Source organism: Littorina saxatilis, linkage group LG6 (genome assembly GCF_037325665.1).
Source record: "Littorina saxatilis isolate snail1 linkage group LG6, US_GU_Lsax_2.0, whole genome shotgun sequence".
NCBI lineage: Eukaryota > Metazoa > Mollusca > Gastropoda > Littorinimorpha > Littorinidae > Littorina > Littorina saxatilis.
This window is the reverse complement of record NC_090250.1, coordinates 43677860-43705359: the sequence shown is the minus strand read 5'-3', so window position 1 is coordinate 43705359 and position 27500 is coordinate 43677860. Positions and strand designations below refer to the sequence as shown.

The 27500-nt window shown below is 41.9% G+C and overlaps 1 protein-coding gene across 1 annotated transcript in view; it reads left to right on the top strand.

Annotated features, from left to right (window-relative positions):
• The window catches only part of LOC138968026 (gamma-aminobutyric acid type B receptor subunit 1-like), a 174930-nt gene that overhangs the window by 132021 nt on the left and 15409 nt on the right, over positions 1 to 27500 (top strand). Inside the window, exon 14 of the mRNA XM_070340586.1 lies at positions 24024 to 24359. Within this exon, the coding sequence (XP_070196687.1) occupies positions 24024 to 24359 (336 nt within the window). The remainder of the gene's footprint in view (positions 1 to 24023; positions 24360 to 27500) is intronic.

Genomic DNA, 27500 nt, shown 5'->3' with positions numbered 1-27500 from the left:
TGCCAGACAAGGAAACTCAAGGCATCCTGTCAGGGAGAGAATGAGCCGAACTCATTTTGACCTGAGGTCAGGATGGGGTTCGGGATGTTGGAGGGGGGGGGGGGGGGGGGGGGTTGAGGGGGATGATAGAGGGAGGATAGGTTGGTGGATGGAGAGGGGGCAGAAGACAGTTAAAGGGAAGGGGTTATTGAGTAGTTCTCTTGATCTGCGCGCTATTTGTTTTATTGACCGAAAAGGAAGTTCTGCTGTGCACTAGCTTCCATGTGACGGTACAACACAACCGTTTAGCTCATTAACACCCACCCCCTCATTGATCTACAGAGTGGTGTGTGTCCTGCTAAATGTGTGTCTTCGTGCACACTTGTCGTCGTTTGCAGGGAGATTAGATGCTACAAGAGTTGGGTGGAGTTAAGTTGTGCTGCAACTAAGTCGTCGTTCGTATGGGGTTTTCGTGTCTCGTTTCATGCACGGGTGATAAGACAAGTTCATATTTTGTGGTTTTATTGGAAAGGATGTCCTGTCAGCGGGTATTTCTTCGTTTATCTTTTTTGTTAGTGATTAAAGGATAAGAGCTGTGTACAGTTTTATTTATTGATAAACAAGCCTCGAAAGCCGCTGCAAATGAGATTGTAGGCGTAAGTTGTGAAAAGGAATGCATTAAGATGAGGATACAAAAAACACGGATGTCCATAGAAGTCCACCAAGGTTTAATATTCTTCCTGTTGCGATTCAATTTATGTGTACCCCCCCCCCCAAAAAAAAAAAAAAAAAACCCGATCAAACAACAAAAACAAAACAGAGAAGGAAGGAAAACGAAGGAAGGATTCGAAATGCGATAAAGAGTTAACTATCAAACAGAAATTCTGGGACCAACCTCTCATTAAAAAAAAAAAATAAAACCGGTATAATAAAAAACATAGAACGCAGCGGTCAACAATACAAATGACACGTGTAAGATCAGAAGAATAAAACATCTTTTTTAAAGAAACGAGTTTTTTTGTCAAAAAGGCTATCTTTCGACATGCTGCCATTCAACACACAGCGAAACAAAAACAGAACAACGCAGTTGTTTATACACAATAAAAATAGCAATCATACATCTGTAAGAAAGTAACAATTCAACTTAATTTCTGCAAGATCTATTTCAAAACTCTCTCTTAACATGCTGCTTTTCTGCACTCAGCGAATCAGAAACAAAACAACAACGTGGTCAACCGGTACATGATACAAATCGAATGTATGTCGGAGAAGAATATTTTAACTTCATTTCTAAGAGTTCTCTGTTAACACTGGTTCTTGAAATGCTGCCAGTCGCTTCACAGTGGTGAGGGTAGAATGGTGCTCGGTAGGTGTGTGTGTGTGTGTGTGTGTGTGTGTGTGTGTGTGTGTGTGTGTGTGTGTGCGTGTGTGTGTGTGTGTGCGTGTGTGCGTGTGTGTGGGTGTGCGTGTGTGTGTGTGTGTGTGTGTGCGTGTGTGTGTGCGTGTGGCGTGTGTGTGTGTGTGTGTGTGTGTGTGTGCGTGTGTTGTGTGTGTGTGTGTGTGTGTGTGTGTGTGTGTTTGTGCATGTATATACTTAGTAATTACCTACTCTTTTAGCTGTCCAGGATAAAGTGCAGCTGGCAGTATTTGTTTGATATTTTAAGACTACGCGTATAAACTGCTTACATCCGGCCAGATTTCGTGAATGGACAACTTTCATCCACCAGCATTTTTGTGTGTGACAACAACCTCCGTAAAAAAAACTCGTACCCTATGTGGACACAAAACACACAAGTACAAACACCTAATTCTGACAGGAATAGAATCCAGCGGGGCTCCATACGTCTTTGATACGGTTTCTTGTCCTTATCGCAGCATTCATCGAATTGCTAAGCCGTTTTCCTGTACGTATCTCCTGTGTTTTTCGCAGCATGCAGCTCTGTGTTTCTTGATTAAGAACACTGAGGGGATTGGAGAGTAAAGGAAGAGCGGGGTGGGTTTAATACCAGTGTAAATGAAACAAGGAGGGTGTTGTGGCGGTAGGGAAGGATGTCGAAAGGGGGGGGGGGGGGGGGGGGGCAGAAGGGGGCGCCATGGCGGACTTATAGAATGGATGGATAAGTAGAAGAACATTTTTTTGGAAGGATTTCGGTAGAAAGATGATGGTGATGGCGGCCGTAAAATGGTTCCTCGGTCGTCTTTTTCCAGAAAACTAATCAAAACTCCATGAAAACATTTCTCATTTCCTTTTTTGTTATTTTTGTTTTCATTAGAGTACACGGCTGATTGAAGCTTCAGACAGGAATCAGAAATTCATTCATTTCATGCAGTCGAGCAGGACTCATCAGAAACCATTCATACGATGGTGGTCGATTCACGAAAAAACACGCTGATCAACGAACACCACAGCAGTTGCTTAAAGACGCAAGATTCCACATTTTTCACCAGGATTAACCAATGAAATGAAACGGTCCATGCAAATGTATTTCAATCCGGTTCTTCCCGGTCGTTTGTGTCGTCTTTTTTTCCCCTCGGCTGCAAAACAACCTACATTTTACAGTACTGTGTCTGTAAATACACACACACACATACACATACACACACACACAAACACACACACACACATACACACACACACACACATAAACACACACACACATACACACACATACACACACACACACAAACACACACACACACACACATACACACATACACACACAAACACACACATAAATACACACGCACATACACACACACGCACACACACACACACACACAGACACACACACACACACACACATACACAAACATTTACACACACAAACAAACACACACACACACACACACACACCCACACACACACACACACACACACACACACACACACACACACACAACTAAAAGGTAAACATAACAAAAAAAGAGGGGAGTAAATCTCATAATTTCGTTCTTGTGCGAAGAAGTAGATACAAAGTTTCCGTTTAAGATTCAGTAAATCTCCTGACCAGTAAATCATCAGCGAAGAAAGACTTGCTGCTTTAAGTTGGAGGAAAAGTGTGTCACGGTGTAAACACAGTCTAGACGCATAATCTTGGAAGCAAAATACACACATTATAACATTGAGCACTTTGTGGGTCTCTTTGATGGAGATGAAAAGCGGAGTAAGAGATCGAAACAACTTTTATTCTGTCTACCGCTGCTCCGCTTAAAAACGAGAGTCCGTTCAGTCGTAAGAAAACAGTTTTGTGTCTCAGCAGGACTTAAACATAATTATCAGCTTAAAAGGGACGACTGGTTAGTTCCAAGTAAAACAGTATAGTGCCTTAAGGAGGCCTTAAACATTATCATCAGCTTAAAAAGGACGACTGGTTAGTTCCAAGTAAAACAGTATAGTGTCTTAACATTATTATCAGCTTAAAAAGGACGACTGGTTAGTTCAAAGAAAATAGTATAGTGTCTTAAGGAGGACTTAAACATTATTATCAGCTTAAAAAGGAAAACTGGTTAGTTCCAAGTAAAACAGTATAGTGTCTTAACATTATTATCAGCTTAAAAAGGACGACTGGTTAGTTAGAAGAAAATAGTATAGTGTCTTAAGGAGGACTTAAACATTATTATCAGCTTAAAAAGGACGACTGGTTAGTTAGAAGAAAATAGTATAGTGTCTTAAGGAGGACTTAAACATTATTATCAGCTTAAAAAGGACAACTGGTTAGTTCCAAGTAAAACAGTATAGTGTCTTAACATTATTATCAGCTTAAAAAGGACGACTGGTTAGTTCAAAGAAAATAGTATAGTGTCTTAAGAAGGACTTAAATATTATTATCAGCTTAAAAAGGACGACTGGTTAGTTCCAAGTAAAACAGTATAGTGTCTTAACATTATTATCAGCTTAAAAAGGACGACTGGTCAGTTCCAAGTAAAACAGCATATAGTGTCTTTAGGAAGACTTAAACATAATTATCAGCTTAAAAAATACGACATTCTTACAAAGGATGTCCTGGCATGTCGACCATGATGAACTGCGAAAATACATAACAACGAATATTTCAACGTCATCTCGATCATTTCATCTCATGATCTGGAGCGACAACGACGAATAATGGAACGACAGATCAAGCATGTCACTAGGATGACTAGTGGCATTACATAACGACGAATTATGAAACGACATATCAATTATCTTAAATTGATAATGAGCAAATATACGTAACGACGAATAATATATTAAAATATTGTTCGAGGAGATGAGCAAAAATATATAACAACGAATTATGAAACAAAACATATCATTAACAGCTATTGTGTTTTCAGCGTAGCAATAGGGTCCGATATTTAGACGAGACAAGTATAATGCCGACGAGTCGAAGACGAGTCGCATTACTGATACTTGTTCGAGTCTAAATATCGGACCCTATTGCTACGCTGAAAATACAATAGCGATTATATAGCTGTTCTGACCTTGATTTGTTGTTCCAAACTTACAAAAGGACAGTTTTTGCGTCGATGAGTTGATCTCAGGTTTTGATAGCAGACGCCGTTTCTTATGCGCACTAGTTTTGTGCAGGCGCCACGCTGACTTTGGAAAAAAACCTCGATTTGACAGCACAGCTGTTAAACAGCTTTTATTAGTTCATTCGTATACAACAAAAGAAGTTTGAGTTTTTTAAATTTTTAACAAGACTAGTTATGAAGAAGACCAAAACACAACATCAACGGAAAACTAGAAACAACTGAAGAACTGGGATGCAACAAGGGGAGGATAAGAGAACAGCTAATCCGTACAACGCGAACAGACGGCAGCGAAGTTTTCAGTTTTGTGAATGGCATTTATACTTGTCTCGTCATGAAGCGAATTTTTCAACCTCAGTTATAAACGACTACATGAATGTTAGTGTCATGGGTTGAACATCAATACTTCAGAGGGGAATTATGGTAATTAGTGTGGAGTTACGAGATAAGAAAAGCCGAATGCGAAAGTTTGTGTCAGTCGGCAACTTAGCTCACACAGGCACACAAAAACGGCTGTTCCGTTTTACTCCCCTGTTTGGTTTGTACTACATCTTTCGACTTTGGGCATTTTGTGGTGTTTAGGGACAGAAAATAATAGGCTTTGTCCATCAGGAAGTAAGCAGAAAAGGGTATGCTATCGACATTTGTAAAGCTGAAAAACTTTCCCGAGAGGAATTTCAAGTTGTCAGTGTGTGCTGTTGTCGATTGAAACATCGTGTGGTACAGATGGGTAAACCGGAACCATGCGTCTTTGTTACTGTCAATATGCTTTTGGATATTGGCAAAAATGGCCGACTTCCGTAGCATTATGCTTTGATGATCGGAAGAGACCATCTAATCACAGCCCCCGAATTCCCCCACGTGTCCATCAGAATATATCATTCATGATGACGAACAATCAAACGACATGTCGATCATCTCATTGTCACGACAAGCACAAATAAATTACCACGAATAATGGAACAAAGATCGTTCATGATGACGAACAATCAAACGACATGTCGATCATCTCATTGTCACGACAAGCACAAATAAATTACCACGAATAATGGAACAAAGATCGTTCATGATGACGAACAATCAAACGACATGTCGATCATCTCATTGTCACGACAAGCACAAATTAATTACCACGAATAATGGAACAAAGATCGTTCATGATGGGAACCAAAAATACATAACGACGAAAAATGAAGAACACAAAAATCGATCATACCATCATAATGACGAATATTCAAACGACATATCGATCATCATTCTCATCATCCTAGGCACCCAGTCCTTTTTCACGTGTTGACAGTCACAACACTCACAGAGCCAGCAGCGAGGATTTCATGCTTATAACGCGTTGTTTTTCCTTCTCTTTCTCTTCTTCTCGAGCAGGTTCGAGGGTTTCTTCTGGCAGCCGGGTTTTCCCTGGCTTTCGGCGCCATGTTTGCCAAGACCTTCCGCGTCCATCAGATCTTTACGAGAGCGCACCACGGACTGGTGAAGAGCAAGGTAAGATGGGAGACATACAGTGGCACCCCACTATTGAGACCTGAGACAATCTGAGAAAATAAGGTCTTATGAAGAAAAGAATCTTAAAATGGAAGTAACTTTACAGAGGTTATGAACTGAAAATCTGAACAAGTAAGGTATAAAAGGGGGGAGGTCTTAAATTGGGGGAGGGGGGTGTCTTAAGAGCAGGGGGGGGGGGGGGGTCACTGAAAACTGTATAAGATAAAGTTCAGGGACTTTGCACTCTTTTCGGACAGACAGGTCTTAAAGTTCAGGGACTTTGAACTCTTTACGGACAGACAGGTCTTAAAGTTCAGGGACTTTGCACTCTTTTCGGACAGACAGGTCTTAAAGTGCAGGGACTTTGTACTCTTTTCGGACAGACAGATCTTAAAGTTCAGGGACTTTGCACTCTTTACGGACAGACAGGTCTTAAAGTTCAGGGACTTTGCACTCTTTACGGACAGACAGGTCTTAAAGTTCAGGGACTTTGCACTCTTTACGGACAGACAGGTCTTAATGTTCAGGGACTTTGCACTCTTTTCGGACAGACAGGTCTTAAAGTTCAGGGTCTTTGCAATCTTTTCGGACAGACAGGTCTTAAAGTTCAGGGACTTTGCACTCTTTTCGGACAGACAGGTCTTAAAGTTCAGGGACTGTGCACTCTTTACGGACAGACAGGTCTTAATGTTCAGGGACTGTGCACTCTTTACAGACAGACAGGTCTTAAAGTTAAGGGACTTTTCACTCTTTACGGACAGACAGGTCTTACTTTGCACTCTTTTCGGACAGACAGGTCTTAAAGTTCTGGGACTTTTCACTCTTTACGGACTGATGGACTTTTGCCCCAAAGACTGATCTGTCCAGAAATAAGGGAAGGTCATATGTACCAGAAAGAAGACAAACAGAGAAAGGAAATAAGATGACAAGAACAGAAGACGCCCGATATAAGATGAAGTTTCAAGGACGTTGCACTCTTTAGAGTCATAAGGAATTTCCCCCTAGAAGAATGATGTGTCCAGAAAAAAAGGAGAAGGGAAACATGTGGTAATGATGACACACAAGAAAGGGTAACTAATTATGAGGACACGAGGCAAGCAGACTGACATGTATACGCTATTCAGTGTTAAGAACAAATGATCGGTTCTGAGGAAAAAGGATTGGAGTGTGAATGATTGCCGCGTTGCCAAGCTGTTTTTCGTCGTGTGACACAGAGCTGAATAATAATATATTGTGGTCGTGTGACCATGTGAAACAGACAGATATAAATGGCAGACAGACAGGCGGGCAGAGAGACAGGCAGACAGACAGACAGACAGACAGACCGACAGACCGACCGAACAGCGAACGACAAGCAGAAAGACAGACAGACAGACAAATCGACAGACAGATGGTTCTTTGTCATGAACGGAGTTAATTTTTATGACTCCAATTACACTATGTCGAAGCGTTTGTCATACGGTTAAGTAGTTTAACGTGCTAATCTCCTCGGACATCTTAGAACTGCAATGTTTCTCTAATTTTTCATCTCAAACCTACAACCAACGCACACCGCCTAAGCTCTTTTCACAAAAATCATCAAAGTCAATAAAACACACACTCTAATCCTCCAACATATTGCCCCAAACTGTTCCCCAAAAAATCTACAAATCATCCAAGTCAATCAACAGCTAGACCATGAGAGTGCAAGTGCAGAGTTCCAGCGGACAGGGAACATGCATCCAGAACGGAGAGAAGTACACGCGCCTTCTGACGACTCAGAAGCCAAAAGGAAAATAGACAAAGAAAGAAGAGGAAACAGAAAAGAGGGAAAGGCATGAAGCGAAAGCTTGAAGCATAAAGATAGCGGTATGGCCACTTAAGAGATCAAACGGGGAAGATTTGCTTGGCTGCCGCGCGGGTTTGTTCCGTAACACCCTCTTAGTTATCGCAACCCCTCAATTTCTGCTGACGGTGTGTGTGTGTGTGTGTGTGTGTGTGTGTGTGTGTGTGTGTGTGTGTGTGTGTTTGTGTTTGTCTGTGTGTGTGTGTGTGTGTGTGTGTGTGTGTGTGTGTGTGTGTGTGTTTCCTGTATGTGTGTGTTTCCTGTATGTGAGTGTTACGTGTGTGTGTGTGTGTGTGTGTGTGTATTGTTAGTTTCGTCTTTTTTGAAGAAGTTTGTGTATTGCGACATTCGTTTTGTAACGCACACAACAAAGATGTTCACAAGATAGACATGCGCAGAGAACAGACAACTGAAAATGCAAGGAGTTAAATGAATGACGCCCAATAGTTTATTGCCAAATAAACTTGAAAATCCGAAATAGGCCAGACAGACAGAAGAATAGAAAGACAGACCCTCCACCCCCTCTCCCCCTCTTTCTCTCCACTTAGATTGAGCTGATATAACTCGTTTGTTAAATCTAGGATTTATGCACTAGATTCGTTGATATGATAATATATGTGATATATCGCACTAGCTGCTCTTTTGCGGTGGTTTATGTTTTCTAAATGGCTGTTGGTTTTATCTAGCCCATTATCAGTCTCGCTTTTTGGCTCACGAAGTGTAGCCTATGCGATCGTAACTTTGTCTGTCTGTGCGTTTGTGCGTGTGTTTGTGCGTGTGTATGTCTGTGGTAGAAATTTCGTCATTTGAAGACGTCACATTATGGCGTAAGAGGGTTAGACGTCACGCGAAGAAATTACTGAAAGTCTCGGTCATTGTTTTTTGAGCGGGCCGAGACTAGTTGGCAGTCGTGTCGTAGATTGTTGACACTCTCTCTCTCTCTCTCTCCACCCTCTCTCTCTCTCTCTCTCTCTCTCTCTCTCTCTCTCTCTCTCTCTCTCTCTCTCTCTCTCTCTCTCTCTCTCTCTCTCTCTCTCTCTCTCTCTCTCTCTCTCTCTTTCAACTTCAGGCCCTTCAAGCGTTATTGTTCTGGTTTGTTTCGTTTTGGTTTCATTTTTCATTGCTCATTTTTCTTTTTAATTTATCTCCCTTTCCCCCTTCTTTTGCGCTTGGAGGACATCATCTTCTCTGATAAGTCGTTTTGATATTTGTATTGTTGTTTTCATTTTTTTTTTTTAACCTGTTGAAGACCATTAGGTCGAAGCGTTGTTCATTGTCATTTGTTTGTATATTTCGTTGCGAGTCCAGAATATTAGGTATTACTCTTAGTCGTGTCCCTGTAAGTAGGCTACATGTAGACAGACAGATCTAGATCTAGTGTCTCGCTTTCTTGCACAGTGTCACCTATGCTTACTGTGTGTGTGTGTGTGTGTGTGTGTGTATGTGTGACGGAGTGATTGAGTTTGTGTTACTGTTTGTCTATTTCATACGTGAGCCTTGAAGGCTTCGCCTCTTGTTTGCTTTTATTGACAGTTTGACACCAGTGTTTTCAACTTGAGTATGAATGTTGGACAGCTGACATTCCTTGGAAACCGGCTGTTTTTGTATTACCTGCAATAAAAGCTGCAACCCCGTAATGCATTCTTTAAAAAAAAAGAATGTTTGGCTTTTTGGATAACTTTTTCTGCAGACACAGAAATAATACGTACACCACCCTCCCTACACCACCCACCACAAAAAAAGATACCCGGTTTTCATTTGCCAGTTTCGATTAACTACGGAGCAAGTCACAGAGTAGGAGACAGAGAGTAAGAGACTCATTTTCTACGACTTGCTTTTTGTCTCTTTCAGTTATTACGGGATCGGCACCTGCTGTTTCTGATTGGTGGCCTGCTGGTGTTGGACTCTGGCGTGGTGTGTGTCTGGGTCGTTGTGGACCCCATGAGGCGTCACGTGACCAACCTCACCATGGAGGTAAGAGAGAGGGAGGGCAGAGAGAGAGAGAGAGAGGGGGGGACAAACCGAATTGTGGCGGGGCGAGGAGATAGAGAGATGGAGAAAAAGAGAGAGAGAGAGAGAGAGAGAGAGAGAGAGAGAGAGAGAGAGAGAGAGAGAGAGAGAAAGGAGGGGGGGGGGGGGTACGAAGAGCAAATGCCAGAAATGAGAGAGAATGGTGGCGGGTCGAATAGCAGAGAGAGAAAGAGAGAAAGCGAGGGAGGTGCGAGAGAGGCGAGAGAGAGAATTGAATTGAATTGAATTGAATTGAACTTTATTTAACAATGATTAAGATTTAAGGCTACGCCTTTTCTTACAATCTGTCCTTGGGACGCACAGACACACAATGATAAAATTGAAAAATTAAAAATTAAAAAGTTAAAAAGTTCACCAACAAAAGGAGGTCAGAAAACTTCAGCACGTGATGATAAAGATGACGATGATGATGATGATGATGATGATGATGATGATGATGATGATGATGATGATGATGAAGATGAGGCATGAAGAGCATACATATGTGGTTAGTCATAAAATCAAATGCATACTATGCAAGTAATTATAAGTACAAGTATACGTGGTAGAGAGAGAGAGGAAGAGAGAAGGAAGGACAAGTACAGACTCATTGGAAAAAAAGGAATTGTAGTCGATTTCGAGAAAGAAAGGAAGAAAGAGCAAACACGTCACACACACACTCACACACGCACGCACGCACGCACGCACGCACCCACGCACGCACGCACGCACACACACACACACACACACACACACACACACACACACACACACACAAATTGTAGCATGTCCCCTCCCACCCAACACACACACCCTAATGCTTCTATATCTTTGAAAAAATCTGCAAGGCTGTAGTCGACCTAACTAGTGTATAACCCGAACTATAACTCAGAAAACCCTACAACTCAAACCTAGCTGAGGTTCTCAGAACGATTTATTCCCGTTTCCCCCCCCCCCCCCCCCCCCCTTATAATCCACATCCCCATACCCCCACCCCGACCCCCAACCCAAACGTTGATCGACTGTGTAGATAAAGTAGGTCTAGTTACTACCCTTCATCGTCGGTTGCCGCTAATGATACGCTGTCCCGACGTAAATGTGAATTTTGTGGCGGAAATGGTAACATCGATTCGGGATATAACTCTCCCGGTACAAGGCAATTGGGGTAGAAGGGACATGCATTCTGGTCGGGAAAATGTCTCGGTGCTTATTTTTTATGATGCAATATATTGTAGTATAGGATCTACGCTACTGCGTCCATTTCCTTGAGTATTGTACATGCACACTATCTGTATTACATTTTGTATGTCATATATATATATATATATATATATATATATATCCCATGACCTCCCTTCTTTGTCTCTGTTACTTCAGTATGGGTATATATGTTGTATTTTTATAGCTCAATAAATACATCATGGACTCCAAAAAATATATGATAGTGCAGATTCCGATTTGGGCAAAGGACTACTTTCCTCCCGACCTTTGACCTCGCGCCGAACAATGTGACACATTTGTATGAAGTTCTAAAATCGTATTGCACGGCTCAGAAAACCATATCAGTTGCACGCAAAAATGAATCTCAGAACTGATCTGATGTATGAGATGCAATAAGCAAAAGTTTCTTTCATTATGAAAGCAATGCAGGTCGAAAAAAACGAACATTCAACTTACAAGATAACCAGATGCTAGCGAACCAAAACAAAAACACGAGTACCCTCCCCTTGCATCGTTAGCAGACGACTTTTGAGAATCTGTCGGTAGTGTGTTTTGGTGTGCGCCTTCAGCTATCAAACATCGGCTGTTTCACGTGTTTTGCGAGCAAGTCTACTCTTTTGCCTGGCTCTGCAGTAAGTCCACATATTTTTCCGTAATCCAGTCATATTCCTTCAAAATGCAATCAATCGGCGGTGACAGACGTGTCGGTCGCGTTTTCCTCACACCATACCAGTTTAAGTTCATCCATGCAAACACACTCGCAAAACAGTTTATCACGTAGATACATTTCAAATAGGGAGCAAATGGTTAAATCTAAACCTACATATTTGTTCCCTAAAATTTGCTTCTCTGTCAATAAGCCTAATTACACACGTTCGAGAAAAACAACGTGGAACCGATTCTGAATCGAGTAAGCCAAATGGGTCCCAAACCCGTTTCGCCCGTTCTGCCGACCTGAAACGCAAAACAAAAGAATTGTGCGCTTCAACTAAATTAATTTCTATTCGACTTCATTACTTTTTTGCAACTTATGAACCTTTACTTAAAGCTTTTAAATGGTCTGAAAGTAGTGTTACCGCGTACTTATCGATGCACTCATTCGTTTTATTTTTTCAGCGACGGTCACTTAGTTTAAGGTTGCAAAAGGGCTAAGTCTCGCTGGCAACAGTTTTACCCTGCACAGATCGCAACAGTGCCGCTAGTAGTCTACACTTTGTGTTTGATGGTAGAATGGGATATACAGATTACAACACTCGTGGTTTTTTATATGGCTTGTATTTCAGTCAAGACCCAGCGGGAATATCAATCGAGAGCCACTCGCCAGAGGCTCGTGTCTCCCGATGATATTCATCCGCTGGGTCTTGACTGAAATACAAGCCATATAAAAAACCACTCGTGTTGTAACCTATACATATATATATATATATATATATAATATACCTGCATCTGTCGGTTTATTTTTTTAGCATGCAAATATTGCTTGTTTTTCACGGTTCAAAAATTCGGTGACCAGACAGGAAGATGTTTGTCTACTAATACTGTGAGCATGACCCTATAAAGCCATTGTTTTACCTACGTATTCTTTTTTCAGCATTTTACGAAAGAAAATTACGCTCGACCATGCTTCAAACAACTTATTAACTGATGGTCGGTGTTCAATTTACAGCAAGTTTCGAGAGCATTCTATAATCAGAAGGACGACATTCTCAGCAAAGCATCGAGTGACCACGTAAACAATATACATGTAGTCGTTTTTTAAAGCAAGCTTTCATACTATTGAAGCAATCATCCAGTGATGTGTTAGATTACATTAACAACAACCTTATTTTTCCTTCTTTTTTTTCTAATAGAGAGAAATTAAGTTTTACGCTCTAACGGCAAAGCCATCAGGGGCAAGATTGCTAACAGACATCACACAGAAAGCAGGCAGCTTTACATCCACACTCGCGGCAGCCAGTGAAACTAACGTGCAAATGCCATGATGACCTTCGAATAAGAAAAGCCTGTCAGACGAAGCAGGAACCCAGAGCTCCCCCCCCCTCAAGAAGCACACAAACAACAACAACAACAACAACAACAACAACAGCAACAACACCATCAACAACAACAACAACAACAACAACAAACCCAAAACAACCCCCCTAAAAAACAACCCAACAACCACAAAACAACAACAAAACCACGCACCCCCAAATAGCCCTAAAAACAACAACAACATCAACAAACAAACAAGCAAGCAAATAAACATTCAAACAAAAACCCCGAAAAATAAAAATGTACACTATCAAATTACAAAGTTTATTGTAAAGGCAGGTTTAATTATAGACTGCTGGATTAGAATTATCGGCATGGACAGCCATTGTATTTCATTAGTGTACGCACTTGGGCGGGTGTAAAAGTCAAAACTACATGTTTCCTGCCAAAATGCCAGCGCACTTTGTCAAGGACGCCTGTCCATCATGTAATGGTATACTTAGTGATGCGTTGTCGAAGAAAATGATCATCGCAAGCTAAATCCATCCTTTACTCTCACTATTTTGAGTTGAAACTCTTGTGTTAAAACCTAATTGAACTAAGTTGAATGTCTGTTCAGATTGTCTCTCCACTTCTTGGATCACTAGACCAACGTTCATGTTTATTTTTTGTTTTGTCTTAGATTAAACGTTCCAGTAACTATCCTTACTTTGTTTGTCATTCCAAAACGTGGTAGCATGAACAAAGCTAGAAGCAATTGTCATTGAGGATGTTTTTTTAATTTTATTTTTATTTGTTTTTATCTAACTGTGTTGCTGTTGGTAGTGGTCGTGATAATAGTGACGTTCGCGAATGCGTGCGTATATTTTTGTGTGTGTGTTGAAAATCAGTTGTTTACACCCTCGTGGAAAGAACTTCTTCAAATAGGCTTTAAACAAGACGAAGCGATAGCTGGAGACACTTTGTCTGAGCTGAGATTTCGTGAGCGCATTATCTTTTTTGGGTGGATCTTTGAACGTTGATTTTGTTCAGAAGAAATGGTCTTGTTACGGTGCCGGAGGAGATTTGTTCTGCTTTGTGTGTCTCTTGGGGGCTGGGGTGGAGATATAGAGAGCGAGAGAGAGAGAGAGAGAGAGAGAGAGAGAGAGAGAGAGAGAGAGAGAGAGAGAGAGAGAGAGAGAGAGAGAGTGTGTGTGTGTGTGTGTGTGTGTGTGTGTGTGTGTGTGTGTAAGAGAGGCAGACAGACTGAGGGAGATAGCCAAAGAGAGAGAGAGAGAGAGAGAGAGGGGGGGAGGGAGAGAGAGAGAGATAACATTTCCTCTCTTTTTAAATTCATGTAATTTTCCCTCATCTACAATCAAACACCTCATGAATCGTGTTTTGTAAAAATTATGTCCTGTGATTTTGTGATTTGCACTCCTCTGCCTCTTGTTTTATGTGTTGTTGTTCTGGGAGGTGATGGTAAGTTCATGTGGCTTTTCAGGGTTTCGCCGTTGGCTATAAGAATCGAACCGACCATACAGCAAGTGCGCGCGTGAGGATGGAAAAATAACCAGTGCCTCTTTAACCTTCGCGCTACGTGGCTTCGGCTGCTACCTTTGCCCTCTGTTAGCGGACCTCTTTTCCTTGAACTCTGGCTTTCTCTGGATGCCTATTGGCTTCGTCTCTCATGAGTCTAGTGACCTTTTGGCGTTTTGATCAGAACCTGGAAGATGGAGTGTCGAGGTTCGCACCGAATTTAGCGGACCAGTCTCAAAAATTCTGGGAAGTAGAGGTTGTGGGCGCGTAGATGGGGTAGGGGTTAGGGAGTAAACAATTGTTCCTATTTTCTGTGAACTTCTAGCCATACCTTAGCGAAAATAGTGTATTCTGATGACTTGCATGATATCCGTAAATGTCATTAAAAATAGAAAAGTTGCAGAATTGTAAATTGTTTTCCCGATAAAAAGGATAAAAACATGGCAGGCAAACGGAGACGAAGGAAGGAGATTTATGCCTATTTCCCTTGAGCTTTGCTTTCTTCCGACGATTCTGGGTTTGTTTCTGAACTAGTAACTGTTTGCATTGGAGTTTTGATCCAAATCTTGAAGAATGTCTGTTAGTATATACCCAGCATTTAGGTGACACTGAGAGTGCAAAGGGTGGTAATTTTCTCCACTGGAAAAGACTCCGCGCATTTCCTAAAACGATATGCATTTCTTCAGTAACCTCTGTTTACAAATGTAGAAAAGAAACATTACTCGCTCAATACACCCCGGAGGTGCGTACTTTAGAAACCGTTGCCAGGTGAACATTTACTTTTTACATTTAGTCAAGTTTTGACTAAATGTTTTAACATAGAGGGGGAATCGAGACGAGGGTCATGGTGTATGTGTGTATGTGTGTGTGTGTGTGTGTGTGTGTGTGTGTGTGTGTGTGTGTGTGTGTGTGTGTGTGTGCGCGTGTGTGTGTGTAGAGCGATTCAGAGTAAACTACTGGACCGATCTTTATGAAATTTGACATGAGAGTTCCTGGGTATGATATCCCCGGACCTTTTTTTCATTTTTTTGATGAATGTCTTTGATGACGTCATATCCGGATTTTTGTAAAAGTTGAGGCGGCACTGTCACATCCTCATTTTTCAATCAAATTGATTGAAATTTTGGCCAAGCAATCTTCGACGAAGGCCGGACTTCGGTATTGCATTTCAGCTTGGAGGCTTAAAAATTAATTAATGACTTTGGTCATTAAAAGTCTGAAAATTGTAAAAAAAATGTTTTTATAAAATGATCCAAATTTACGTTTATCTTATTGTTTATCATTTTCGGATTGAAAAAACATATAAATATGTTATATTTGTATTAAAACAAACTCTGAAAATTAAAAAAATTAAAAATTATGATCAAAATTAAATTTTCCAAATCAATTTAAAAACATTTTCATCTTATTCCTTGTCGGTTCCTGATTCCAAAAACATATAGATATGATATTTTTGGATTAAAAACACGCTCAGAAAGTTAAAACGAAGAGAGGTACAGTAAAGCGTGCTATGAAGCACAGCGCAATCGCTACTGCGCCAAACAGGCTCGTCACTTTCACTGCCTTTTGCACTAGCGGCGGACTACGTTCAATTTCATTCTTTGAGTTCCACAGCTTGGCTAAATGTAGTAATTTCGCCTTACGCGACTTGTTTTTAAACTTTAAATAAAAAAATGTTTTGTGTGTGTGATCTTTTTGAACTTTATAGGGTCCATTCTATCTTAATACCAGGTGGTTTTGTGAAACCCCTGAACACAGTTTCTGTTAATCATATGCATTCAGATTCTGCGTGATATTATTTTTTGTAATTCTCTAAAGTAAGAAAGAAAGAATTCATCCGCGTTTTACATATTTCTAAGTATTCTCTGCTTTATATCACCACATTCAAACTTATTTTGACAAAAGAAAGTCCATATGCATACATAAGATTCCAGTTGGGTTTTCGACAACATTTGGAATTGGGAAATCCAGGATAGAAAACTATTCTTTAAAATGTACTTTCCTGGATTATTCTGTAATCATTCTGTACCTTTGCCATCTTTTTCCGTAAATGTTTCCTATGGGCCTGAGAAAAGTTCAGTACCCATGGGTTAACGCGAGGGGGGCCCACCTAAAGCGTTTGAACTTTACCTCCTTTTTCAACGGCTGTGGGCTTTTCTACGAGTCTGGTGGCATTATTCTCTGTATCTGTGACCTGTAGTCGAGAATACTGTGCACTTTATCGCAGTATCAGACATCAGGACAATGACCTCTGCTCTAGAATATTTCTGATTCAGAACGGCTGTAGGCCGAGTCTCTCTTCTCTTGCTTCGTTTTCAGGATTCCCCATTGGAGAATGACTGCATTCTTAAAGGCACAGTAACTTTGGGCATCATAGCTACTGTTAATAGATTGTACTCCCCCAACCCCCCCCAAAAAAAGAAGAAATAAATAAGATCGGAAAGATCAGTGCCTCAGAAGTAATATTATCATACGAATAAAAAAAACAGCTTAAACTGCTCGTCAACGAATACGATCTCAATTTTGAAATTGAGATCGTAAATCTCCTTTGTTGATTTTCTTTTGGAGTTGAAAACTAGTTGGAATATGTTAAAAATGTCCAGCCTATTGCCGCAATTGAAGGTCCCTTAATGAATAACACTCGTCTGGAGCAATACATCTATCAAGGTACTTCGAAACTCACCCTTGGAGAAAAAAACATGGCTGAATTTCTACAAATGAGCAGCTGTAGGCTCCTGGCAGTATGGCTTTTTTGTAAGTGGCTACCTGTGGTCTATACTTTGGGCACGTTTTTGTCAAAGTACCTCAAGAGTTTTGCGTTTAGTAGGTAACCTTTACCTCTGCAAACTTAAGCCGACAGCGTGTGAACAGTTTCAAGTACAAACAAACTCAGACTTAATCGGACAGATAGACAGACTACAAACCCAGGATCAATTCAGACGGTAACCAGATTCTGCCATGAACAGGGCTATCACACAGATCTTGAACGATTGCAGCATTTGACGGGAAGGACTCAGAAAGCTGACCCAGAAGGGAAGTAATTGTCTGTCGGTGCTAGTGTCCGACCTCTTGCCTCTTATTTATTACAGAAAATAGAGTATCAGTCAATTTTAGGGTGTCTTCAGTGTTAATACTGTTCTGAATGATATACTATGAGGGTTTGTTCAGTGTCCTATAGGTACTCTGTATAGGTTATGAAACATGCATGAGGTTTGGGGTTCATGGACAATGCCTGAGTGATTGGATAATTCTTTTCGTCAAAATATTAGCCCTGACGATATTCTTAAAGATCGACGACCCGCTGAAACCTGAACGCCTCCGATGCTCTCGTTAAAGAGGAGAAAGTCGATTCTTTTTCCCACAGTCCCGGTACCTTTTAAATTTCTTGAAAATTTAAATGTCAGCATGCAGAAATGCAAACGCGCGCGCCAATGCTTATAGCAGACCGCTTTAGACGAAACTGATGACTTTCGTGGAAAAAATATGGACATGGAAAAGTCTCATACATACATTGTACTTGAGTTACGAGTTAGTAATGGAGGTATAGGGAAATGTACCATACATCATTGATAGTGATAGGCAGAGGGCCGTACTGTAATTACCCAGACGACAAGGGTATATCGTCACATGACCTAAGTCATCAGCCAATTACATGGTGGTGTCATAAACCACGTGACCTTTCTCACATAAATCGCCACTTTGACATGTTTCAGGATGGTCGAAGGTTTTCACGCGGGCAAAAGCGGCATCCGCGCGTATGGTTTATGGGAAATGCTTTCCGTAACGTCGTTTAAATTTGGTACGAATGCATGGCTCCTGATGTAAAGTAAGTGGATCTAACAGGATTTCGACATGTTACGCAAAGAAAAGATATATTGGTATTTTATAAAAGAGGATGGAATTAAAAAGCAAGGAAGGAAAAAACACACCAATCAAACACATTTTTTACTTTATTGAGACGAAGAATTTAAGGGGGGGGGGGCAGAGAGAGAGATAGAGAGAGAGACAGACAGAGAGAGAGACACAGAGAGAGAGAGAGAGAGAGAGAGAGAGAGAAAGAGAGAGAGAGAGAGACAGACAGACAGACAGACAGACAGACAGACAGACAGACAGACAGACAGACAGACAGACAGACAGACAGAGAGAGAGAGAAAACATTGCCCTTTTGCCCATGTTTGCACGGTAAGGCGATGCATCATACTCCTTTCTTGGATACACGAGAGAAAAACAAGTCGCATAAGGCGAAAATACAACATTTAGTCAAGCTCAGTCGAACTCACAGAATGAAACTGAACGCATTGCATTTTTTCCGCAAGACCGTACACTCGTGGCATCGTCTGTCCACCGCTCGTGGCAAAGGCAATGAAATTAACAATCCAGAAAAGCGCGGTGGCGGTTGCGCTGAGGAGGATAGCACGCTTTTGTATATCTCTATTATTTTTAACTCTCTGAACGTGTTTTTAATCCAAACATATCATATTATATGTTTTTGGAATCAAGAACGGACATAAGATGAAATTGTTTTTAAATCGATTTCGGAAATTTAATTTTAATCATAATTTTTATATTTTTAATTTTCAGAGCTTGTTTTTAATCCGAATATAACATATTTATATGTTTTTGGAATCAGAAAATGATGAAGAATACGATAAACGTAATTTTGGATCGTTTTATACAAAAATACTTTTATTTACAATTTTCCGATTTTTAATGACCAAAGTCATTAATTAATTGTTAAGCCTCCAAGCTGAAATGCAATACCAAAGTCCGGCCTTTGTCGAAGATTGCTTGGCCAAAATTTCTATCAATTTGATTACAAAATGAGGGTGTGACAGTGCCGCCTCAACTTTTACAAAATGCCGGATATGACGTCATCAAAGACATTTATCGAAAAAATGAAAAAACATCTGGGGATATCATACCAAGGAACTCTCATGAAAAATTTCATAAAGATCGGTCCAGTAGTTTACTCTGAATCGCTCTACACACACACACACACACACACACACACACACACACACACACACACACACACACACACACACACACACACACACACACACACACACACACACACATACACCACGACCCTCGTCTCGATCCCCCCCCCCCCCCCCTATGTTAAAACTTGACTAAATGTAAAAACACCAACACAAAATATTCAACATTTGACTTCATGGAATTCAACACTAAAGAGATTTTCAAAAGAAATTGCACAAATTCATTCTTTATTAGAAGGCGATTACATCATATTTTCCCTGGAAACACAAACAATACACAAAAACGCAACATATGGATCACGTGACTTCATGCAGTTTTGCACCAAAGAGAGGGAGACAAAAAACTAAATTATTCATTTGAGATTGACCACATTTCTTTATGCAATCCTACATTCACAAAGAAAGTTTTGATTGGATGATTAATTCAAATGAAAAGAAAGACAACGAAATGAAACGAAACGAAAGAAAGATGAATGAGAAAAGCGAAAGGAAAGAAACACGAAGTAATGGAAGAGAGAAGACACGAAACAAAAAGATACGAGGAAAAAATTAAAAAAAGAGAGACATCCAACTGCGGAAATGTAATTTTCCATATCAGAATTCTTCACTCACGCAGGCGCCACGCAGTAGCCTAACACAGAAGAGCTTGTCAATAAAATGTTGTGCACAGCAAATATAGCTCTGGGCAAATTAAAGCCCTGCTCTTCACAAGCGGTTGATGCAATTTTCTGTAATCTAATGATCAAGTGTTGAAAGCGTGGCCAGCCAAACACATGTTCTTCAACTGATTGCTCTTCATTCGCCCTTAAATGCACACCCCTTCCCGTGTAAACCTTCGACTTATCATTTCTGATATGTCCAGGCTTTTACACATGGGACAAAGAAATTCGTTCCACTTGGACACACACACCTATACATGGGTGGGATTCTTCCGGGATATACTGGAAATCCGGATTCGTAATGTCTGTGGTGACGTTGTTTTGGTTGTTAATTATACAAATCCTTCAGCGTCTGGGGGCCCCCACACCCCCCGCTTAACATTCTTCAGGAATTAGTCCCACCCATGCAAATATCAAAGTCCTGATTGTTTCTATTACCGAGTTTGATCCATTTAAAAAAAAAGTGTTGGTGCAACTCGACGCTATTGTCGGTGAAAAGCTAAATTCATCAAATCCAAAAACAATGTATTTGAGATTGTAACGAAATTTTGTCAACAACAACGTTCCAACAACTTACCTTTCTTGGTTTTTTGAAATTTCAAATTGATGAAACTTTTCCCACTCTGCACAGAAAGCACCCAGCCTTCTGATGTTTGGTATGTGTCAAAGTGGAGGGATGGCTTTATCTCGTGTACAAGCCTGGCCAGATCCTAGCCTGGCCAGATCCTAGCCTGGCCAGATCCAAGCCTGGTCAGATCCTAGCCTGGCCAGATCCAAGCCTGGCCAGATCCTAGCCTGGTCAGATCCTAGCCTGGTCAGATCCTAGCCTGGCCAGATCCTAGCCTGGCCAGATCCTAGCCTGGTCAGATCTTAGCCTGGTCAGATCCTAGCCTGGTCAGATCCTAGCCTGGTCAGATCCAAGCCTGGCCAGATCCTAGCCTGGTCAGATCCTAGCCTGGTCAGATCCTAGCCTGGTCAGATCCAAGCCTGGCCAGATCCTAGCCTGGTCAGATCCTAGCCATGTCAGATCCAAGCCTGGTCAGATTCTAGCCTGGTCAGATCCAAGCCTGGCCAGATCCTAGCCTGGTCAGATCCTAGCCTGGTCAGATCCAAGCCTGGCCAGATCCTAGCCTGGTCAGATCCTAGCCTGGTCAGATCCAAGCCTGGTCAGATCCTAGCCTGGTCAGATCCAAGCCTGGTCAGATCCTAGCCTGGTCAGATCCAAGCCTCGCCAGATCCTAGCCTGGTCAGATCCTAGCCTGGTCAGATCCTAGCCTGGTCAGATCCAAGCCTGGCCAGATCCTAGCCTGGTCAGATCCTAGCCTGGTCAGATCCTAGCCTGGTCAGATCCTAGCCTGGTCAGATCCTAGCCTGGTCAGATCCTAGCCTGGTCAGATCCTAGCATGGTCAGATCCTAGCCTGGTCAGTAGAATTGTTAACACGGGGAAGGAATGCGTATTTGAATCCCGTGCGTGTTCCGCCAGCCTTTCATTACCTTTGTGTATCTTTTCTTTTTCTGTTTCCACCCACGCACCTGCTAACATGTTGGGCTTGTTGTCAGTGCAAAGAGGACATTTGGAGAAGAGTGCGCGTGGCGTTGACTTTCCTGCGTGACCGTACCCCCCCCCCCCCCTGCCTCCCTTTCGTTTGCTTGTTTATTTTTCATCTGCGCTTTTTAATGCCTCATTACACAGAAACAAGTCGCGTAAGGCGAAATTACTACATTTAGTCAAGCTGTGGAACTCACAGAATGAAACTGAACGCACCGCATTTTTTTACAATGACCGTAGTCCGCCGCTTGTGCAAAACGGAGTAAAACTGACGACCCTGTTCAGCGCGGTAGTGGTTTCGCTGTGCTGCCTGGCACGCTTTTCTGTACCTCTCTTCGTTTTAACTTTCTGAGCGTGTTTTTAAATCGATTTCAGAAATTTAATTTTGATCATAATTTTTATATTTTTAATTTTTCAGAGCTTGTTTTTAATCCAAATATAACATATTTATATGTTTGTGGAATCAGGAAATAATGTAGAATGAGATGAACGTAAATTTGGATCGTTTTATATAAAAAAAAAATTATTACAATTTTCAGATTTTTAATGACCAAAGTCATAAATTAATTTTTAAGCCACCAAGCTGAAATGCAATACCGAAGTCCGGCCTTTGTCGAAGATTGCTTTACAAAAATTTCAATCAATTTGATTGAAAAATAAGGGTGTGACAGTGCCGCCTCAACTTTTACAAAAAGCCGGATATGACGTCATCAAAAGTATTTATCGAAAAAATGAAAAAACCAGCCGGGGATATCATTCCCAGGATCTCTCATGTCAAATTTCATAAAGATCGGTCCAGTAGTTTGGTCTGAATCGCTCTACACACACACACACGCACAGACACAGACACAGACACACACACACACACACACACACACACACACACACACACACACACACACACACACACACACACACACACACACACACACAGGAACTATGAGCATAACGGTGGAATTCGTTCTTTTACTTCATATATAGATCTATGTATGGTTTTTCATTTAAGCGACCTCCAAGGCCGACCATACACAAGACGATCTCGAAGACCAACCATACATAAGACGATCTCGAAGACCAACCATACACAAGACGATCTGGAAGGCCGATCATACATAAGACGATCTGGAAGGCCGATCATACATAAGACGATCTCGAAGACTAATCATACATAAGACGATCTGGAAGGCCGATCATACATAAGACGATCTCGAAGACTAATCATACATAAGACGATCTGGAAGGCCGATCATACATAAGACGATCTGGAAGGCCGATCATACATAAGACGATCTCGAAGGCCGACCATACATAAGATGATCTGGAAGGCCGATCATACATAAGACGATCTCGAAGGCCGACCATACATAGGACGATCTGGAAGGCCGATCATACATAAGACGATCTCGAAGGCCGACCATACATAAGACGATCTGGAAGGCCGACCATACATAAGACAATCTGGAAGGCCGACCATACATTAAAGGATCCATCCACTTTGACGCACACCACAAATCAACATCTGTCCGATTGACGCTAAGCTTCTCCTAATCATGTCTTCAACACTTTCTCATCAGTGTGGTTTCCACGAAATCCTGCTCTAACTTCCACGTTTGTATCCTGTTTTTCTGCTCCTGTCTTCAGAAGAAGACGAAGGCCTGGTCTTCCTGATGTAACTGACCACGTGTCAATAAGCATTTCAAAATCATATCATAACTTTGTTAATTTTTTTCCCTGTTTTCTGAAAACTTTTCAGAATTTGATTTTTTCCCCCGTAATTTTGCTTCCTGAAATCCTTGAAGAAGCAAACCGAATATCCGAGTAGTGTTCATCCTTTCGTTGTTATTTTTCTGTTGAGAATCATGTTCGTCTACCCTGAGGATGGAGAAAACGGTGTTCCAGTGAATGTTTCGTTTTGCCAATCGTTACATTTGTCATAAACTTGCCTTTCTTGTATTTTTATTTTATATTTTTAAACTTTCAGGTACGAGAAGAAGATGAGCACTATGTGTATCAATGTATTGTACATCATTCCACGTGTTTCTCTATTTTGTTATCTTTTTCCTAATCGTACAATATATTCTCGTTTACCGTTTTTACAGGACGACAACAACTTGTTTTAAATGCCATGTTTGCCACACGACACTGCATGTTTCATGTCGGATCATCATCCTTCCTCAAGATTTCAACTCTAGTTTAACGGCATTTAAGCGAATGAAACCAACGTTCATGCAAATCTGTTTACATAAAAAAAATTGTATTTTCTCTGTTCCAGTCTTCAGAAGACGACGAGGACCTCGTGTTCCTAACGCAGCTGGCCACGTGTCACTCGCAGCACCTGCAGAAGTGGATGGGGACCTTCTACGCCTACAAAGGCCTCCTGCTCCTCTTCGGCGTCTACATGGCCTGGGAGACCCGCAACGTCAAGATCCCCGCCCTCAATGATTCGCAGTACATCGGCTTCAACGTCTACAACGTCGTGCTGATGAGTGTCTGCGTGGTGGTGCTGTCCAACATCTTGTCGTCCCAGCCAACCTTGTCCTACGCCATCGAGAGTGCTTTCATGGTGCTCAGTACCACGGTGACGCTGTGTCTGCTTTTTGTGCCCAAGGTGAGGGTTGTTGAAGGGAAGGGGGAAAATAGAGAGAGAGGGGGGGGGGGGGGGAGTGTCTGTGGTGTTGTTGTCCAACATCTTGTCATCCCAGCCCACGTTGTCGTACGCCATTGAGAGTGCCTTCTTGGGAGATGACTAAATGCAAATTGCGTTCGATTTGGATTTTGTTTCTGTCCATTTTGTTGGTATTCTGTGTACTTGTGGCCAGTCTCACGTCTGATCCACCATTGAGAGGGGTTGGGGTGAGGAGATGGAGTTGTCAGTTGGCAGCTTTGCACTCTACTTCTGGGTTGTTCTGAATATCATGATTATCACTTTGTTGTTTTGAATCCAATCGCTATCTAAGGGTCGGCTTAAAGTTTGACCACATCTAAGCCCCCCCTCCCCCCCTCCGTTCCCTTTCTCCTATTTTGATTGTTCTTCCGAAGGCTGCACTGTTTGCTGAGACAACAATACAAATCACTTGAACTTTCTTGGCCGCCCCCGGCCTCCTCCTCCTACTGCCAGTTCGCTGGGGCGTTTTACATGTTTATCACCTTTGTTCAAGAAAAGATAAAGGGGTTGCAGAGGGGTTTGTGGTGGAGGGGTTGGGTTGGGAGAGAGGGGGGTGGGGGTGGAGGTGGAGAAAGGAGGATGGACGAACAGCGAAGAAGACTCCACCAGAGATTGCAAACAAGAGCCTTGATTTGATCTCTCATTTTGGGGGGCAGTTTATGCGTTCTGTGTTGTTGTGCCCTCAGTCCAAAATCTGGCCTCTCCTAGAGAGAGAGAGAGAGAGAGAGAGAGAGAGAGAGAGAGAGAGAGAGAGAGAGAGAGAGAGAGAGAGAGAGAGAGAGAGAGAGAGAGAGAGAGAGAGACTCTCAGACTCAGACTCAGACTCAGAACTTTATTACAAAAGGATAAAGGTTTTAGGCAAAGCCTATTCTTCCAACCTGTCCTTTATACAACACATAAAGACAGACGAACATAACAAATAAAAATTCAATCATATAAGATATAGAAATACATTGTATGTATTGCAATACTATGTGCAGTTAAGGAATTATGAGAGAGAGAGGGAGGGAGAGAGAGAGAGAGAGAGAGAGAGAAAGGGGGAAAAGAGAGGGGGAGAGAGGGAGGAAGGGGGAGAGAGAGAGGGAGGGAGAGACTCGGAGAGGGAGGGAGAGAGGAAGAGAGAAGAAAAGAGAGAGGTATGCACAAATACACGCGAAAAAAAAAGAACTCGGTCAGCAGGGAGAGGCAGTAGACTAAACAAAACCTTTGCAAACAAAAGACCCTCACTGGATCTCTTTACGCGGCCTTTGGTCAATAGAGACCAGACCGGTGTGGTCAATGGAAGGGTTTTGCCAGGAGGGTCGGAAGGTACTCAGGTCAGCAATCTTCCCGGGCGGTCAGTACGCTGGTCACGCAAAAAGGTGTCCGTTAGGGGATCTGTCATTCCTGCTGTCTGTTAATTAGAGTAGGAGTTGATTTTAAGATGCTGTCCTTTCTCACAAGCAGAAAAACGTGGCCATTACCAGTTGACGAGTCACTAAGTGCAAGTTTCATTGTGTGTGTGTGTGTGTGTGTGTGTGTGTGTGTGTGTGTGTGTGTGTGTGGGGGTGTTGTAGCTAACAGGAGATTGCCTATAAATGGCTTTGTTTCGTTTCCGGTCGGTGGACTTTGGCTCCATATACGCTGTCCGGGGATGCTGCCACGAGACCTCTCAGGTCTTTCTGAATGAAATAAACAGTATGCGACATATAATTATGTGGTATGTGGATATCCTATTTACTGAAATGCACGAACAAACTTAACATTTGTTTTAAAGAATGTTCGCTGATTTTGAACCAAGGAGCTGTGCATTGTGAACAAAAGATAATATGAATTTTTTGCACAGATTGTTAGGTGATGCCTCAGCAGGATATTGTTAAACTGAACATGGCAATACATTCACTGCACACTTTAAACAACATACAAATAAGGATACAAGCCGCTGTTCCGTTGTTTGTGCGGAGCATCTTAATTTAACAGACTGTCGTGCGATACCTTACAATATCTCGAAACTAAATCTGCCATAGAATAGATGCACAACGCTTGTGCCTTTTTGATAACAAAGCGCAAACATAAGATACAAAGCCGTTGTCCCGCTGTTTGTTTTGACTTTTTGCGCTTAGCATAACTCCCATCTCCCACTGTATCTACTTGCACGCTTGACGAGGACCGCCCAGAAAATCTGATTGCATAGAGAATCTGCTGCAGTATAATTATTTGGATTGCCTGCAGTAACTATCAGTCAGCTTGCGGATTTCGTCTCGTCGGGATCGGTCGTATCGTCCCTTCCATCGGTCGGTGACCGGTTATTAATGAATATCCAAGACCATGCATGTATGATTTCCAAGATGTTGACTCGATTTATTCGAACGTGAGTGGAATCGATCTTTTTCAGACATCCATCGGTTAGTAACCCCAAATCAATGCTTTGCTGCGTTGTGAACTTATTCAAGATTCATCTAGCAGAGGAAGTCCGATGGATTTTGGGAAATGAAACGTGTGATTGCAAGCACGTCTCACTGCTGTCTGGGCCAACAAATAGAAGAATTGGTGGGTTGCTGGGCCAACAAATAGAAGAATTGGTGGGTTGCTGTGTTTTGTCCATGTCCCTTCAACCTATTTGGCTATTCGGGACCGATTCTTCTTCTTCTTCTTCAGCGTTCCAGAATTGTCTGGTTACGTGTGAGCTCGTTTGCCCATTTGGGTTCCCCACACTATACTCTGAGAGCATAGTCAGCTCACTCCGCTTTCGTTGAGTGGGCATGCTGGGTATTTTCGTGTTTCCAAAACCCACCGAACTCCGACATGGATTACAGGATCTTTTCCGTGCACACTTGGTCTTGTGCTTGTGTGTACACACGAAGGGGGTTAAGTCACTTGCAGGTCTGCACATGAGTTGACCTGGGAGATCGGAAAAATCTCCACTCTTAACCCACCAGGCGGCAGCGACCGGGATTCGAACTCACGACCTCCCGATTAGGAGGTCGATGTCTTACCACCACGCCACTGCGCCCGTCGGGACCGATTCAATTTTGTTCCCTTTCTAAAAAAATTAAGATTTCAAAATTAAAACTAAAGCGTAAATAACAACACTGGAAGATTCAC